General features: G+C 51.3%; 1 protein-coding gene across 6 annotated transcripts in view; it reads left to right on the top strand.

Annotated features, from left to right (window-relative positions):
• The window catches only part of LRRK1 (leucine rich repeat kinase 1), a 119,333-nt gene that overhangs the window by 93,834 nt on the left and 9,439 nt on the right, over nt 1-16,060 (top strand). For all 6 annotated transcript variants that reach the window (XM_036092889.2, XM_036092891.2, XM_036092893.2 and 3 more), the window contains 8 exons: nt 386-549; nt 1,565-1,704; nt 3,688-3,937; nt 6,090-6,256; nt 8,213-8,410; nt 9,429-9,706; nt 11,583-11,777; nt 12,551-12,702. In XM_036092889.2, coding sequence (XP_035948782.1) covers nt 386-549; nt 1,565-1,704; nt 3,688-3,937; nt 6,090-6,256; nt 8,213-8,410; nt 9,429-9,706; nt 11,583-11,777; nt 12,551-12,702 — 1,544 coding nt within the window. The remainder of the gene's footprint in view (nt 1-385; nt 550-1,564; nt 1,705-3,687; nt 3,938-6,089; nt 6,257-8,212; nt 8,411-9,428; nt 9,707-11,582; nt 11,778-12,550; nt 12,703-16,060) is intronic.

A 16,060-nucleotide genomic window follows, 5' to 3' on the forward strand; every position in this document is an offset into this window, starting at 1 on the left:
GACAGAAAAAAAAAAAATCCTGGAATAAAAGTTACCAAAGTCTCTCTGCTTAGTGTTAAGTTGTTTCGGGGTTTTTGGTACATTTTTCTGTATTTTCTACATTTTCTAACATGAATTTTTGCTTGTCAAATCCGGGAGGGAAAAGGTTTGAAAAAGAAGAGCCTAGTATCAATCCTTTGGGAAAAATGTGCTCCCAGGGTGTCGTGGGGACCCTTCCAGATAATGCAGTGTTTAATTTGGCAGCAGGATGCATGGTGCGGGAGGAGGGGGTGGGAAAGACAGGGGTCATTTATCACGACGGGGCCAGGCCAGCCTCTTCATAGCTCTGCCCGGGGCCAGCGAGGAGGCTAGAATACTTAAGCAGGGTCTTTTCTCTGTCTTTCAGCTTTTTGAAAACAGGAAGAATACTAAAAGCAGACACAGGAAAGTCACCATTTATAGTTTTACAGGAAGCCAGAGAAATCGCTGCAGCACATTCAGAGTGAAAAGAAATCAGACCATCTACTGGCAGGAAGGGCTCCTGGTCACTTTTGATGGGGGCTACCTCAGGTAGGAATACTCGGGAATGCACCTGACGGGGTCACCATGGTGCCGTGGGAACAGCCCGCGTGGCGGCCTCCTCCGGAAGACCGTCCACTTGGTGTCCGGAGTTCTCCCAAGAGTGGCTTATCACGGCAGCCTGCTAGAAATAGGAGACCCTCCCCTGCAAATGTCTAGAGCTCCCTCATCTCCTCCCCCCTCCTCCTCTCCCCTGGCAGGACAGGAGAGGTGAGGGAGGGTATGGTGACCACAGCCCAGGACTTGAGGGAAGTGGGCGGCCACTGAGCTCCGGGTGAAAGCCTCTGGCACCTCCGTGGTCACTTAGGTGACACCTGCAGGGGCCTTGCTGCCATCTGGCCCTGTCCCCTTGTCGTAAGTGACGATGGCCCAGGTGACACCATGGATCCTCCACGTGACATAACAAGATCCATAACTTAGCTCCCTTTTCCTGGTTTCTTTCCTTTTTTGAGAAAGAGAAAGACAGCTCAAGAGGTTTAATAAGTGACTTCTAATTGGCTTTAATAAACACAAAATATTATTTCGTATTTACATTGAATTTTTCAAAATATTCTTCAGCTCCATGAGAAGAGAAGGAGAAGGAGAAAGGATCTTCTTTTGAGGGCCTGACTTGAGCTGTTCTTGGTGCCTGGTACTTTCATATAGATGTACCCACTTAAAGCTCACAGCTGCCGCCTGGCAAACGAGAATCTTGTAGTTCAGAGAAGGCAAGAACCTTCCCTGAGGTCACACCTAGGGGTCGATCCCTGCCTGAGCATCCCTTACTGCAAAGTCCCCGTGATGTCCACATCACAGGGCTGGGAAGTGGTGGGAGGACAAGGCAGGGTCACACACACAAGTACACAAACACAGGGGTCCGCCTCACCGTCCTGCCTGGGCACAGGGTCCTGGGGTAAGGGTGGGGGTGGGTGGTCCCTAGGGCTTGGGTCTCAGCCTGGAGGCAAGGAGATCATCCCAGGGCCCTCCAAGGCCGGATCACAGTGGGCTCTTCGTTTCTGGGTTGCAGTGTGGAATCCTCAGATGTGAACTGGAAAAAGAAAAAAAGCGGAGGAATAAAAATCATTTGCCAGTCAGAAATGAGGGACTTCTCTGCCATGGCTTTTATCACAGACCATGTCAACTCCCTGATTGATCAGTGGTTTCCCGGTAAGAGAACGTTCTTGAACCAAGTCTTTGCTCATGTTAACATTTCTTTACGAATCAGGGCGGGGCTCATTATTTTGGGAGCAGAAGTCTCGCTGGGATTCAGCGCACGGAAACCAGAGAGGTCCTACTGGCCCTTTGGCAGAATCCCGATCCCTGGGGGCATCCGGCTGTGACCTGGGTTTGGGGCTACGGGGAAGACATGGGCCCAGACCCCATAGGATGTGTGCAGGCCTTAGCCTCGGGGCTGCCCACAGTGTGTGGGAAGACAGACAAGCCCTGGGTGCCCCACGTGGTCCAGGAAGACCCTCGGTGTGAGCTTCTCACGGGTCTTGTTTACACGGTGAGGACAGTGCTGAAATCTGAGGGGACTCCGTGGGCGGGGTGGGAAGGCAAGGGAGCCACACCTGTCAAGGACCCCCATTTTCCTTTCCTGCCTGCCCCCACCCCCAAATCCCAGAGGTGACCAACCACCCACATGGCCCTTTGATCAGCTTCTTCGTTGACAGTCCACCCAAAAAAAACACTTTTTGGAGTGAAGCTTTTGAGGCCCTCTGTTTGTTTTGCTATCAGAGTGGAAACAAACCCGTGGGGTGTTCTGCAGGGAGGAGGCTGTGAGGGGCAGACCAGGCAGCCTCTTCCCCATGAGCCCTCAGCCTCTGAAGGCTGGCGGCTGAGAGAGCAGAGAATGGGTTTGGACTCCAAGACCTGCTTGGCCAGCGCCCTCACCTCCCTGAGCTGGCGTCTCTCCTGCCACATCACTGTGTCCCAGGACAGCGTCAGAGGAGATGCTTAAGGAGCATGGCAGGCCGTGCTCCGGACGCATGGTCTGGACACCGGGGCCTGGGGGCCTTCCAGGGCTGATGGGAAAGCTGACCTATAAGGAAAAACGCTTAGAAAGGGGCCAACAGGGACACTTGGGTGGCTCAGTCAGTTAAGCATCCTACTCTTGGTTTCTGCTTAGGTCATGATCTCGGGGTTCTGGGATAGAGCCCTGTGTGTCGGGCTCCGTGCTCAGCAGGAAGTCTGCTTGGGATTCTCTCTCCCTCTCTCTCTCTCTCTCTCAGATATATAAATAAATCTTTTTTAAAAAATGAAAGGAAGAAAGGGGCCCAAGAGAAGGCAGTTTGGTGTGTGACTTGTGGCAGTTTGGGTATGCTTGGTCATCCAAGGAAGCCTCTAGACCCATATGAGCCTCCCTGGGCTTTTGTGACGCCCCGCCAACCAGTGAGCCCCACAGCAGGTGCTGGGGAGATTTGACAGCTTGGGGGCGGGGCATTCGATCATCACCTGAGACAGGGCTGCTCAGGATGGCAACTGGCAAGATGTGTGACACACGGGCCTGCAGATAGCAGATGTGCCCAGAAGGTTCCAGGAGACCCCTCCTACCCTGCACAAGGCAGGCCATCAGCTCACCCTGAGGCACCTTGGAGGCTGCTTCTTTGCACCTCCTTTCAGAGTGTGTGGAAAAGCTGTGTGCCTCTTGCCCCGGGGAACACAGGTAAAATGACTAGGTTCTGTCTATCTTATAATTTGTACTCATTTCTCCCCCCTGCCTTGCTCTTCTAGGAGGGATCATAGTAATTGCAAGCCTTATGTTTCTAATTTTAAGAATAGCTCCTTATTGGATGTGGTTCAGTTTCTGGAGCATGGCCTAGCTCAGATGCAGCCCACAGCATCCTGCCGGGGCCCAGCTGTGCAGGAGGGATCCCCAACCTCTCAGCCCCTCCTCAGCCAGCCCGCTGAGGGTCTAGACCACCCACCGGCTGTCCAGTGCATCCCTGACCTTTCCCGGTGCTGGGCTTTCAGGATCTTGCTCTCCAAAAAAAGAACCCAAGGATGCAGTCATGGTTCAGCCACTCCCTAGGGTCCAGGCAGGAGCACCCAGACCCCCTCCTATGAAAAGCCCACCCCGCCTAGGTGCTGCTCAGGGACCCACCTGCGGCCGCCTTCATGTAAACTATCTCCTGCTCTGTCCCCATTTAGCCTTGACAGCCACAGAGAGCGACGGGACCCCGCTCATGGAGCAATATGTTCCCTGCCCCGTGTGCGAGACCTCCTGGGCCCACCACACGGACCCGAATGAGAAAGCAGAGGACGTGCAGTACTTCGACATGGAAGACTGCGTGCTCACAGCCATTGAGCAGGACTTCATCTTCTGCCCCAGACACCCCGACCTCCCCGTGCCTCTCCAGGAGCTGGTTCCCGAGCTGTTCATGACCGACTTCCCAGCCAGGTAGGCCACCGTGCCCCTCCTCTGATTCCTACTTTCCTGCTGGCTCAAGGACGAGAAGGCGGATTCTCCTCGTGTTCGAGAAGGGGGCGCTCCCAGGCCTACAGCCTCATTTTCCTCTCTTGGCAAATGCTGATTCCTACCTGCTGCCCTCAGGGTGGGCATTTGGATCCCCTACATCTGTTCTTGCAGTGAGACCTCTAACCTCAGATAATGACTGGGGAGAGAATGCTGGAGAAATAGAGAATGCTTTGTGGTCCCACCCAACAGGAAATGGTCACAAAATCCGAGTGCTGGGGAAAAGATGGACGGTTCTATAGTCATGGAAACCAGAAGCTATGACTCAGTGTCCCCGGAGATAAATTGACATTGGCAGTTACCAGCTGTTTTGGAGTTACGAAGTCCTGTTGTTGTCTTAGTCAAAGGATTGCTATCTCTGGCTTCTTTAAAGAAAAGTAAACTTTTGTTGGGGGGGGTAAGAATATTTATATTCTCATTTTTCCAAATTGCCCCCCATCCCAAAGAATCCATGTGGAGTCCTCTGAGATATTGCAGGATTGGGGTCGGTCTATCAAATTAAGAAATCGCTTCCTACATTGGATGGTGTCCCCCCAGAGCCCTTTCTAATCGCCCCAGTTACCTCGCTGGTCAAAATGATAATTAAACACCGCTCTTCTGCAAAACGAGCTCCCTTTATTCCTAGAACTCTAACGTGAGGGCTATCGTTTCTCGGAGACCACGTGCCGAGTTGTGTAGATGCATGAATCAGATTTTTGGGGGAGGGGGGCCCAATGAGGCAGCCCCAAATGTTAGGATTTTCATTTATTTGCTGAACCTTGTTGGGTTTTACGCCCCGACTAAATCTGGGCTGCGGCATATCCTGTGTGAAGTCGGGAAAGCCAGATTGGTTTGGATCGAATGGCGGGCCGTAGCATGGTTCTTCACTGAAGGTACTTGGCCGGTAGTTGAAAAGCCCGACAATGTGGACAGGATTCCCAGCCCAGCAGAGGGTCCCTGGAAACTTGAGCTGGGGCCCAGCTGGGGCCCTGAAGCGTCACGCTCCAGGAGTTTGGGTGGGTCAGGGTTGGGGGAGTTACCAGGTATCCAGGGAGCCCTGTCCTGTGGCCCCAAGTTTACAGGAGTCCTAACAGAATGGCCCGAGGGATCCCCAGCATTCCTGCTGCTCCCCATGCCCGTCTGGGGAGGCTCCCAAGGGCCTGCGCTGCCCAAGCAGGTGGTTTGAGGGGAGGCCACTTGGAGAAGAGCCCAGCTCTGCAGCACCACCAAGGGCTCCAGGGGAGTGCAAAGCATGACGTTGAGCTGGGCCAAGGCTGAGCAGCTGCAGAATCTGTTCCTGGAAGGCATGGAAAATAACTGCCTGGTGGGGTCAGCCTAGGGGGCCAGGAATGGATCCAGTGGACGCACCTGGCATAGGCAGCTGGTGAGGGACCCAGAGAGACTTCAGAGCAGGGGGAGGCCCTGAAGTGGGAGGGCCTCTGGGCTGCCCGCCCCTCCCACCCTGCCTCCTGTCATCCCCTTCTCTCTCCCTCCCTCCCAGGAGTGACTTACGGTCTTTCCAAAAGCCCAAAAGAAATCAATCTCCCCTTTACCTAGGATTAGAACACACAGACCAGGGAGGTCTAACTCCCTGCCCTTGGGTGGAATCCTAGCCATCGACTGTGAGCACACGGCTCATGCCGGTCAGAAGGCCTCCGCGGCCGCTTACATCATTCCTCACGTAATAAAAAGAAATAAGGAAACAACCAACCTAGCAGTAAATAAATGCAGCTTGTCTGATGGATGCTAGCTCTCAAAGCACGGAATCTTTGGGAAGAAAACATCCAAAAGAATTTTCTGTCTATGTGGGCCACTTGGCCTGGCTTCCCCCGGTGCTAGTCACCATGCTCCCCTACGAGGCAGTTTGCATTATGAGCCCACTTTACGGAGGAGACCCAGGCTTGTTGAGGCTACACAACCTGCCTACAACCATGGGTTATCCTGGATCTGTCTGACCCCATGGGTGGCTTTGAACTATGACTCCCTGCAGTGGAAGAAATGACCAAGGGTGTCCTCACATCCACCCACCGCCAGCCTCTCCGGGGAGCGGTAAGGGACCGGTTAGGGAGGTCTGACCCGCGTGCTGTGTTTCCGGCAGGCTCTTCCTAGAAAACAGCAAGCTGGAGCACAGCGAGGACGAGAGCAGCGTCCTGGGCCAGGGCGGAAGCGGCACCATCATCTACCGGGCCCGGTACCAAGGCCAGCCTGTGGCGGTGAAACGGTTCCAGATCAAGAAATTCAAGAACTTGGCCAACGCCCCAGCGGGTAAACAGGGCCCCGTGTTGTTCCTTTTCAGACACGTGCTCCCACGGAAGACTTGGGGAGACTGGAAGAGGAGAGGAGGGGGGACGAGGCTAGCGGAGGGCCCTGGGCAGCCGACCTGCCTTGTTCCTGGCAGGATGTGGGATAGGCCTAAAGGTCAGGCTGAGCAAAGCTTGGAAATTGTTTGGGGAGATTATTTTCTTGTCTAGATGCGAGCCCCCAAGAGCACGGGCCATCCCTACAATTTCCATCTGCTTCGTGGCCGTCACAGGCCTGGCACGTGGTGGGTACACACTCAGACGTCAGGTGGACCCCTTACCCCGCAGGACCTCTCTCAGCCATCGCCACTGAAGGAAGGAAGGTGGCAGCCCAGGTGAACAGATGGGGAAGCCAGCATGCGCCCTCCTTCTCTGCCACCCACACGAAGGAGGAAGGAGACACCCTCTTGCACACCAAGCACAGCTCAGAGTTGCTATCTACCTAGAACAACCCATCAAGGCTCCACACCCAGCCAGTGAATATCATACTTCTCACTACCCCCTGGCTTAGCATGTTCATCCTTATGATCATTAAGGTCATTTACACTCTTGGTAGAAAAATCAGAATCATAGAGCGAGGTAGAGAAAGCAGATCAGAAAGGAAGAGACAAATTGTTACTATACGAAGAGAATGACTTCCTGCACAGAAAAATCCGAGAGAATCTACTGACAAATGTGAGAGCCAGTAAAAGTTTCACGGAGGTGCCAGACGTGAGCTCAGCCTCAGAATTCAGCAGCGTTCTCGTGTATGGCAGAGACCCATTGCTAGAATGCAGCAATTAAACTGTAAGGTGTGGAGGGATAGTGAATATATACCGTTCAGTTGAGTTCTCATTTAAATCCTAGCGAGGATGTGCGTGCCTGTGTGTGAGAGAGCGAGAGACAGATCTCACTCACTGATTCTAAATGCGTATAAAGTGACAACATCCCAAGAACAGCTGGGACAGTCCTACAGAGGGAAGCAAAGGCCCAGCAGATGTCATGACTTACACCCCTGCAGACATGAAGGCAGTGTGCTCCGGGGCGCGGCCAGGCCCGCCGGGGCGCAGACACAGCCGTGCGTGTGTGTGGGAAGCTGGTACATAGCGGGGATGACATCATGACTTAGAGCGGAGGGGCGGACCGGTCGCTAATTGAGGCAGACCCTTGGGTCAGACTTTACGCCGTAGTCAAAAAATAAATGCATAATGGGTTGAAGAGCCAATGTGAAAAACAAGTTTTATACTCAAAAAACAAATTTGGCTGGCCTACACACAGATCTGGCACAACTGATGCATTTTAACTGCCAAGGGTTTTTTTTTCATGCTGTTTAAACCTCCGTGTCCACAAATCCCTGATTTTAAGATCTGAACGTAGGGGAGGAATAGATTGGGATGCAAGAGGACAAGCAGGGCCTGGTGGGCCCCGCTTGGTGACCTCAGGGCCAGCCACAGACCGGTGGGTGGTGTCCTGCCCCCTCTGACTTGGCAGGAGAGGCCCTTTGCGAGGGGGTGGGGGGCCTCAGGCCGCCACCTTGCAGGGGTTACAGCGCAGACTGGAAATTGCTCCCTCCTGCCAATAGACCTTGCTCCTCTGACCTGAGATGATGTGTCACAGGCCCGTGGTGGCCCCAGGTTTCTCTCTGGCTGAGGAGAGAGTGCTGGTTCTTTCTTGTCTTCGGCGGTCCAGGCTACTGGCGGGGAGTCGGGTGAGCATGCCCTCAGCATCCCTGTGGCAGCCGGGGCCTGGTCACCTTCCAGTCCTGCCGCTTGAGCCAGGCTCTGGGTGACACTCAGGGATGCAGAACTGGAATAGGCTTAAATGCGGCCCCCCCGCAGCCCCTCGAGTCCCCGTGGGGCAGCTCTGCGTGTGGCAGGACCCCCACCCGAGCGGCCCAAGAGGGGGTCCCCGGGCAGCACTGATGGCCACGCTCTCCCTGCAGACACCATGCTGAGGCACCTGCGGGCCACGGACGCCATGAAGAACTTCTCGGAGTTCCGGCAGGAGGCCAGCATGCTGCACGCCCTACAGCACCCCTGCATCGTGTCGCTCATAGGCATCAGCATCCACCCTCTCTGCTTCGCCCTGGAGCTCGCCCCTCTGGGCAGCCTCAACACCGTGCTGTCTGAGAATGCCAAAGGTACCAGTCGCGCCGAGAACATTCCAAAGGGATTGCCTGGGGCCCGGCCCCGCCAGATACAGCCCCTGGGAGGCCAGAGAGCCCATGGCCGGCAGCAGAGGCCCCAGGGAAGCTGGATCCCCGGGGCTTCCCTCCTCCTGCCTGGCCTGGCCGACTGGGGCAGAGCACACCTGCCCCACGGCTCCCCTGGCCAACTCCCTATGGGCGAAGAAAGGCACTTCACCAGGTCTACACCCTGAACGGTGGTGTTGGCAAGGCTGCAAGAGCTTATGGTTTAGAGTCAGACGGGACCGCGTTCCAAGTCCTGGTTCTCTGCCATAATCCCGTAAATTAGTACCTCGTTTACTGGCCTGTAAAAGGAGGATGGTAATAGTCCCACTGAGGGGGGCAGTTGAGGGTCTCAAATGAGGCAGCCCAAGGGGGCCTGAGCAGTAGCCTCGTGCCCACAAGCCCACCAGCCGCGTAAAGCTCTCCTTTCCCCGGAACGCACAATGCGTGTCCACCATCGTTCAAACTCTGAGACCCTGGGGTCAGTTTTATCTTATTTTTTAATGAAATTTTAAAATAATTTTCCTCAGGAAATGAATAGGGAACTAACTTCCAAAGAGCTGACAGAAGGAGAGGGGTAGCGGTCTCTTGACTCAGGCAGAAGAAACGCATTAAACTCAAATCGTTTCTCCCTCAATGGAAGAGAACTTTTTTTTTAATGAAGCTCTTATCCCCGCAACCCACTGCTTGACAGTAGAGCAAACTTGGCCTGCGATGAATTTTGAATCCTTGCCCTTTTAGTAAAAACACCAACAATTCCAGGCATGAAATACCATGAATGAAGCTATAACAATGAGCATCTCTCTGCTAAATACGGTTTTATTTCAGAAGGTCATTCTCTATCTCCACTGGCATCCAGGATGGGGAATGATGAGAAGTGTCCGTAGAATATAAAGTATCTGGGGAGAGAGAAGGTGAGAAAAGACTGCTGTTGTAATGGTAGTTTGGTACTTTTTTCTTCTTTGCAAAGATTCTTCCTTTATGCCCCTGGGACACATGCTCACCCAAAAAATAGCCTACCAGATTGCCTCCGGCCTGGCCTACCTGCACAAGAAAAACATCATCTTCTGCGACCTGAAGTCGGACAACATTCTGGTCTGGTCTCTTGACGTCAAGGAGCACATCAACATCAAGCTGTCGGACTACGGGATTTCACGGCAGTCATTTCATGAGGGTGCCCTCGGCGTGGAGGGCACCCCCGGCTACCAGGCCCCGGAGATCAGGCCTCGCATCGTGTATGACGAGAAGGTACCCACAGCCCGGCGGCACCTGCAGCTTCTGAGCTCTGTTTCCCCGGGCACTCTCCTCTCCCTCTCCCATGCTCGACCAGGGGGCTCTGGCTTGAACCAGAAATGCACAGGGGTCTGTGCCCACCTAGGAATGTCAAGGTTAACTTCTCCTTAGCTTCAGGAACAGTGAAGTCTCCGACCTCTGAAGTCTCTAACCTTGATTCAGAGACAAAGTCAAGGTGATACACAGTGGACAATGAGTCCAGGACAGAAACGGGTCTGCATTTGGCTCCCAGCTCTGCCATTTAGACATATAAAATGGGGACAGTGGACCAGCCTCCTGCGGGCTCATGCGGAGCAGTCAGAATAAGGATGGCAAAGGCTCCTGGCCCGTAGGTGCTGTCCCCAGTGGCAGAGATGGCCGAGACAGCATGGCCAAAGCCAGGAGAAGAGAGTGAAATCGAACAGGACAAGCGTGGACTCCCCGAGCAGCTGCATGGCCAGCCTCGGCCAGGATGTTAGCTGAATGTTTACCTTCTTCCCTGAAAGCTGTTTAGTAGATGCAGGCAGGCAGACAACCTGGAACCAGCTTCTAGCTAGTGTTAGCCCTGGTTCACCAGTCACCCAGCCCTGAAACTCCCCTGGTCTATAATTTTTCATTATTTGGTGGTTTGCAGATGAGTCATTGCCTAATTGCTTCAAGAATGGCCTAAACAGCGTGTAGTCCCCATGCTGTACGTTACATCCCCATGATATTTTATAACTGGAAGTTTGTACCTTTTGACCACCTTCAAATAAAAAAGGAAAGAGAATGACCCTAGTGGGGGTGCCTGGGTGGCTCAGTCGGTTAACCATCTGACTCTTGGTTGCGGCTCAGGTCATGATCTCAGGGTCACGAGACTGAGCTCCATTGAGCTTGGGATTCTCTTTCTCCCTCTCCTGCTACCCCTACTCCATCCCTCTAAGAAAAAGAATGACCTTAGCATGTGTGGGTTAACTCGTCACCTGTGGCTATTTACCAAAATAGAAAAGGCAAATCAGAGTGATAAAAATAAGAGCTTCTTAAGTAGCAGGTGATACAGACCAGGCACCTCGAAACTAAGATTGTAACAGGAACCTTCACATCGGAAACTCTCAGGTCTATGTCGGCCATTCTCCTGCTAAAACGTTACCTCTCCACCCTCATGGAGGCCGAAACTAACTTCTCCTTTTTGGGCCCTTTGATGACATTAAAATTAGAGGAGTCAGCATGTTGTGATTTAGGAGACATTCCCCCTTTATGATTTGCATACACTGCCCTTCTAGTGCCAAGCTCATTTAGCTGAGGGTCCATGTTCTCCTGCCTTTTCTTGAGTCTCAAGGATAAGGAGCATGGCATCCTTGGACACCTTAACCAGTGCCTGATGGCTAGTAAGGTCTCCGTGTGTGTTCATTGGACGGATGGGTGGCTGGCTGGATGGATGCATGGATGGAAGGAAGGAAGTATGGGAGGATGGATAGGCATATGGACAGAAGAACAGATCATCGGATGGCTGGATGAATGGGTAGACGGGAGTATAGATAGATAAATATGCAAAAGGATAGGCAAATGGGTGCATGGATGGATAGATGGATGATAGATGAAGAAAAGTAGAGGGGGAAGGGGGAAGGGAGGGAGGAGGGAAGGACTGGAAGGTGGAAGGCTAAAGGGGCAGAATAATGGATGGTCAGATGGCTGGTTGGATGTTTGGACAGGTGGGGAGTGATGGATGCATTCATGGATGGATTGATGACCGTCTCCCTTTGGGCAGGATCCCTGGTCCGATTGTGTCTTCTGCTCCCTCCGTCACAAGGCCAGCTTATGAAAGCTGCTGGGCCCAGGCAGGGGACCTGACTTGGCTTGCCTCTTTGCCCAGGTAGACATGTTCTCCTATGGAATGGTGCTCTATGAGTTGCTGTCGGGACAGCGGCCAGCACTGGGCCACCACCAGCTTCAGATTGCCAAGAAGCTGTCCAAGGGCATCCGCCCTGTCCTGGGACAGCCAGAGGAGGTGCAGTTCCATCGGCTCCAGGCCCTCATGATGGAGTGCTGGGACACGAAGCCTGAGAAGGTACCTGAGGGCCCGGGGCCTGGGGGCCTGGCACCTCCCGCCACTGTGGTGGAGGCTCTGGATCTCCAGAGTACACATGTATGTCTACTTGCCCATCCTCACTAAGGGTCTAGAACGAAGGGGGCAACCCTTCTCTGCTCACCTCTTCTAGAAAGAGATAGGTAGATATTGCTCCTCATACATCCAGCTTATTTTCTTTGCATGCATGTTACTCTCGGGAAAAATGAGCTCTCCTTTTCTCCCCAGCCTCTGTGTCACACCATCAGGCAAGCATAGCATCCCAACCCCTTTATAGCAGTAGAGTCCCCACGCGAGAGCAGAGAGAATGTACGCATCTCTTTCTAGAGTAATGGGGAGCAGGTTTGCTCGTGAGAGCAGGAATCATGATATCATTTTAAAGCTTAGCTGTTTGGGGGGAAGAGGCCAGTGGTTTCAAGGTTAAAAGGCATTTATCAAATTAGAGGGTGCGGATTTAATGAATTGGGAGTAAAATAAGGTCTGAGAAAAATTCCCTGCAAGGTTGTACGTCCGTGGGCACGGGGGTTGGAACATCAGAGTTTGAGCTAACCTGACCACCTAAGTTCAGGTTGCTAAGGAGAGTGATGACCCAGGCTGCCAGACACTCTGGCCCCTGAAGTTGTCTTGGCCTCTTGTTTTGAGCAGTTCCTAGTCCTTCCTCCCTTGTTCAAGACCATTAGTTTCACGGGCAGGATAGGCATCCGTCTGGTCATAAATGACTCTTGCTCACAGCTCCGGTGGCCTCTTTCCCTCAGCGACCACTGGCCCTGTCGGTGGTGAGCCAGATGAAGGACCCAACCTTTGCAACGTTCATGTACCAGCTACCCTGCGGGAAGCAGACCACCTTCTTCTCCTCCCAAGGCCAGGAGTACATGGTGGTGTTCTGGGACGGGAAAGAGGAGTCCAGGTAATGTCCTGAGGTTGGCTGTGCCCTGCTAGTATCAGAGTGGGGGGGGGACTGTGGAATTGGGGAGCAGGCAGGGATGACCATGGTGAGAAATGTCTAGTGGACAGTGGGTTAAAAGCCTGATGGAGTTCGCTCCAGAGAGAAAACTTGAGTCCACGCAAATAGATAGGCATGTAGGCGTTTGTGGTTAAGAGAAGCAAAGAGAAGGTGGGGTCTGCCAGGGTGCATGGGGTCAACAGAGGGCTTTGCTTTTTGTACTTGTTTTTTTCCTTCTTCATCCCCATCCCCTATTTCACCCATCCCCCCAGCCCCCCTCCTCTCTGGCAACCACCAGTTTGTTCTCTGTGTTTATGAGTCTGTTTCTGTTTTATTTTTTCTTTTGTTTTTTAGATTCCACATGTAATTGAAATCATATGGTGTTTGGCTTTCTCTGACTTATTTCACTTAGCGTAACACCTCCACATCCATCCATGTTGTTGCAAAGGCCAAGATGTCATTCTTTTTTATGGCTGAGTAATATTCTACGTGTGTGTGTGTGTGTGTCTGTGTGTGTGTGTGTGTGTGTGTACCACATCTTTATCCATATGGATGGACACTTAGGTTGCTTCCATATTTGGCTACTGTAAATAAAGTTGCAATAAGCATAGGGGGATGCATACATCTTTTCTTTTTTTTTTTTTTAATTTATTTGAGAGAGAGAGAGCGCACACGAATGGGGGGTGGGGGGCAGAGGGAGAAGCAGACTCCCGGCTGAGCAGGGAGCCCGATGCTGGGCTCGATCCCAGGACCCCGGGATCATGACCTGAGCCGAAGGCAGACACTTAACTGACTGAGCTACCCAGGTGCCCTGCGATGCATATATCTTTTCAAATTAGTGTTTTCATTTTCTTCAGGTAAATACCCAAAAGTGGAATTACTGGATCATATGCTATTTCTATTTTTAATTTTTTGAAGAACCTCCGTACTGATTTCCAGAGTGGCCGCGCCAGTTTATACTCCCACCCAGAGTGCACGAGGGTTTCCTTTTCTCCACAGCCCCTCCAACACTTGTTGGTTCTTGTCTTTTTGATACTAGCCCTTCTGATAGGTGTGAGGTGATATCTCATCGTGGGTTTGATTTGCTTTCCCCTGATGATCAGTGATGTTGAGCATCTTTTCAAGTGTCTGTTGGCCATCTGGATGTCTTCTTTGAAAAAAATGTCTTTTGAAGTCCTCCACTCATTTTTTAAGCTGATTGTTTTCTTGGTGCTGAGTTGTATAAGCTCTTTATATATTTTGGATATTAACCCCTTATCAGATTTATCATTTGCAAATATCTCCCATTCAGTAGGTCGCCTTTTTGTTTTGCTGATGGTCTCTTTTGCTGTGCAAAAGCTTTTTAGTTTGATGTAGTCCCAGTTGTTTAATTCTGCTTTTGTTGCCCTTGCCTCAGGAGACAGATCCAAAAAATATTGTTAAGCTTGATGCCCAAGAGTTTACTGCCTCTGTTTTCTTTTAGAAGTTTTGTGGTTTCAGGTCTCACCTTTAGGTCTTTGAGTTTATTTTGTGTATGGTGTAAGAAAGTGGTCCAGTTTCATTCTTTTGCATGTGGCTGTCGAGTTTTCCCAATACCATTGATTGAAGAAACTGTCTTTCCGCTCATTGTGTATTCTTGCTTCCTTTGTCATAGATGAATTGACCACGTAAGTTTGGGGTTATTTCTGGGCTCTCTATTCTGGTTCTGTTGATCTATGTGTCTGTTTTTGTGCCCATACCCTCCTGTTTTGATTACTGTGGCCTTGTGTATAGTTCAAAATCAGGGACCGTGGTACTTCCAGCTTTAGTCTTCTGTCTCAAGATTTCTTTGGCTTTTCGCAGTCTTTTGTGGCTCCATACAAATTTTAAGATTATTTGTTCTAGTTCTATGAAAAATGCTGATGCTGTTTTGATAGGGATTGTATTGAATCTGTAGATTGCTTTGGGTAGTGTGGACATTTGAACAATATTGATTCAACCAGTCCATATACACGTGTCCATTTATTTGTGTCCTCTTCAGTTTGCTTTATCAATGTCTTAAGTTTTCAGAGTACAGGCCTTTCACCTCCTGGATTAATTGTATTCCTAGGTATTTTATTCTTTTTGGTACAACTGTAAATGCAATTGTTTTCTTAATTTTTCTTTCTGCTAGTGTGTAGAAACATGACAGGTTCCTGTATATGAATTTTGTACCCTGCAACTTTTCCGAAGTCATTTATTAGTTGTAATAATTCTCCCATCCTGGAAGGACTCTGTTTTAAGATGGGTGCTATTTGCAGCTTGATGGCAGAAGAAGTAAATGATGCCGGGGGTCAGGGAGAGAGGACGGTGACTGGGGTGGAGTTGCTGAGTAGTGAGAGGGGCGGGGGACCCAGAGCCAAGCAGGATTGGGACCCTTACATGAGAATTTGTGGGCCTTCCCTTCTAGTCGCATCTTTTTCTCAGGGAAGTGGCAGGAAGGACGAAAGCACGGGGAGAGGTTTTGAATATTCGAGAAGATGACGTGTGACATGAGCACTAGCGCATGAGACCAGGGTGGTTGCAGGACAGCACTGAAGCCCGCTGGAGGTTGGAGGTCAGGTGTTGGAAATGAGGCTCATCCACAGGGTTATGAGTCCCCAGCACGGTTTGCTGCCCGCAGATTGCAAGATAGGCAACAGCTGGTTTTAAGCAGAGTTGGGTTTTTGGCAGGAGGGAGAGAAGGGTATGGGTGGTGGAGGTATTTTCAAGAGGGTCATGACAGAGATGGATCATGGAACCTAAGTGGGGCCATAAAATGGATAAAGAACAATGGAAAGTACCAGAGAATCCTAGATCTTAGCAGAGTGTAAACAAAACCAAAAACCCTGTGATGAGTTATGATAGTAGGTGGAATGTTCTGGAAAACTCAGAGGTAGAGGTCAGAAAATAGGTCCTTGACACTGAGTAGGTGGGAGGGGTGCAGATATTAGTAAAGCCGGGATCCGATGTGCAACTTAGGGAGAGGGTGGCTGGGGTAAAGTGGGAATAAGATCACTGGGAAACGAACAGGCAGTCACAGAACCAAGATGCCAGGGTATTGGAAAGATAGACTTTGCAATCTCCAAAAACCCATCTGGTGAGATCCTTCAGTCCTGGTCAGAGTATGAGGTCTCTCCCCTAGTGGGACATCTTCAGAGTCACGAGAGTCACGGGGACTGAGTGTTCTGACATAAGACATGGTCTAAGAAACCATGCCCTAAGGAAATATGTATATTTGTGCGTGTGTATATTTATTTATTTTTACTAATATTTATATATGTAAATATATATGTTTTCAGTAATTACATTGCCGGGCATTGCACATTGTGATATTTGGCATGCA

The sequence above is a fragment of the Halichoerus grypus genome, chromosome 8 (genome assembly GCF_964656455.1).
Source record: "Halichoerus grypus chromosome 8, mHalGry1.hap1.1, whole genome shotgun sequence".
In the NCBI taxonomy this organism is placed as follows: domain Eukaryota; kingdom Metazoa; phylum Chordata; class Mammalia; order Carnivora; family Phocidae; genus Halichoerus; species Halichoerus grypus.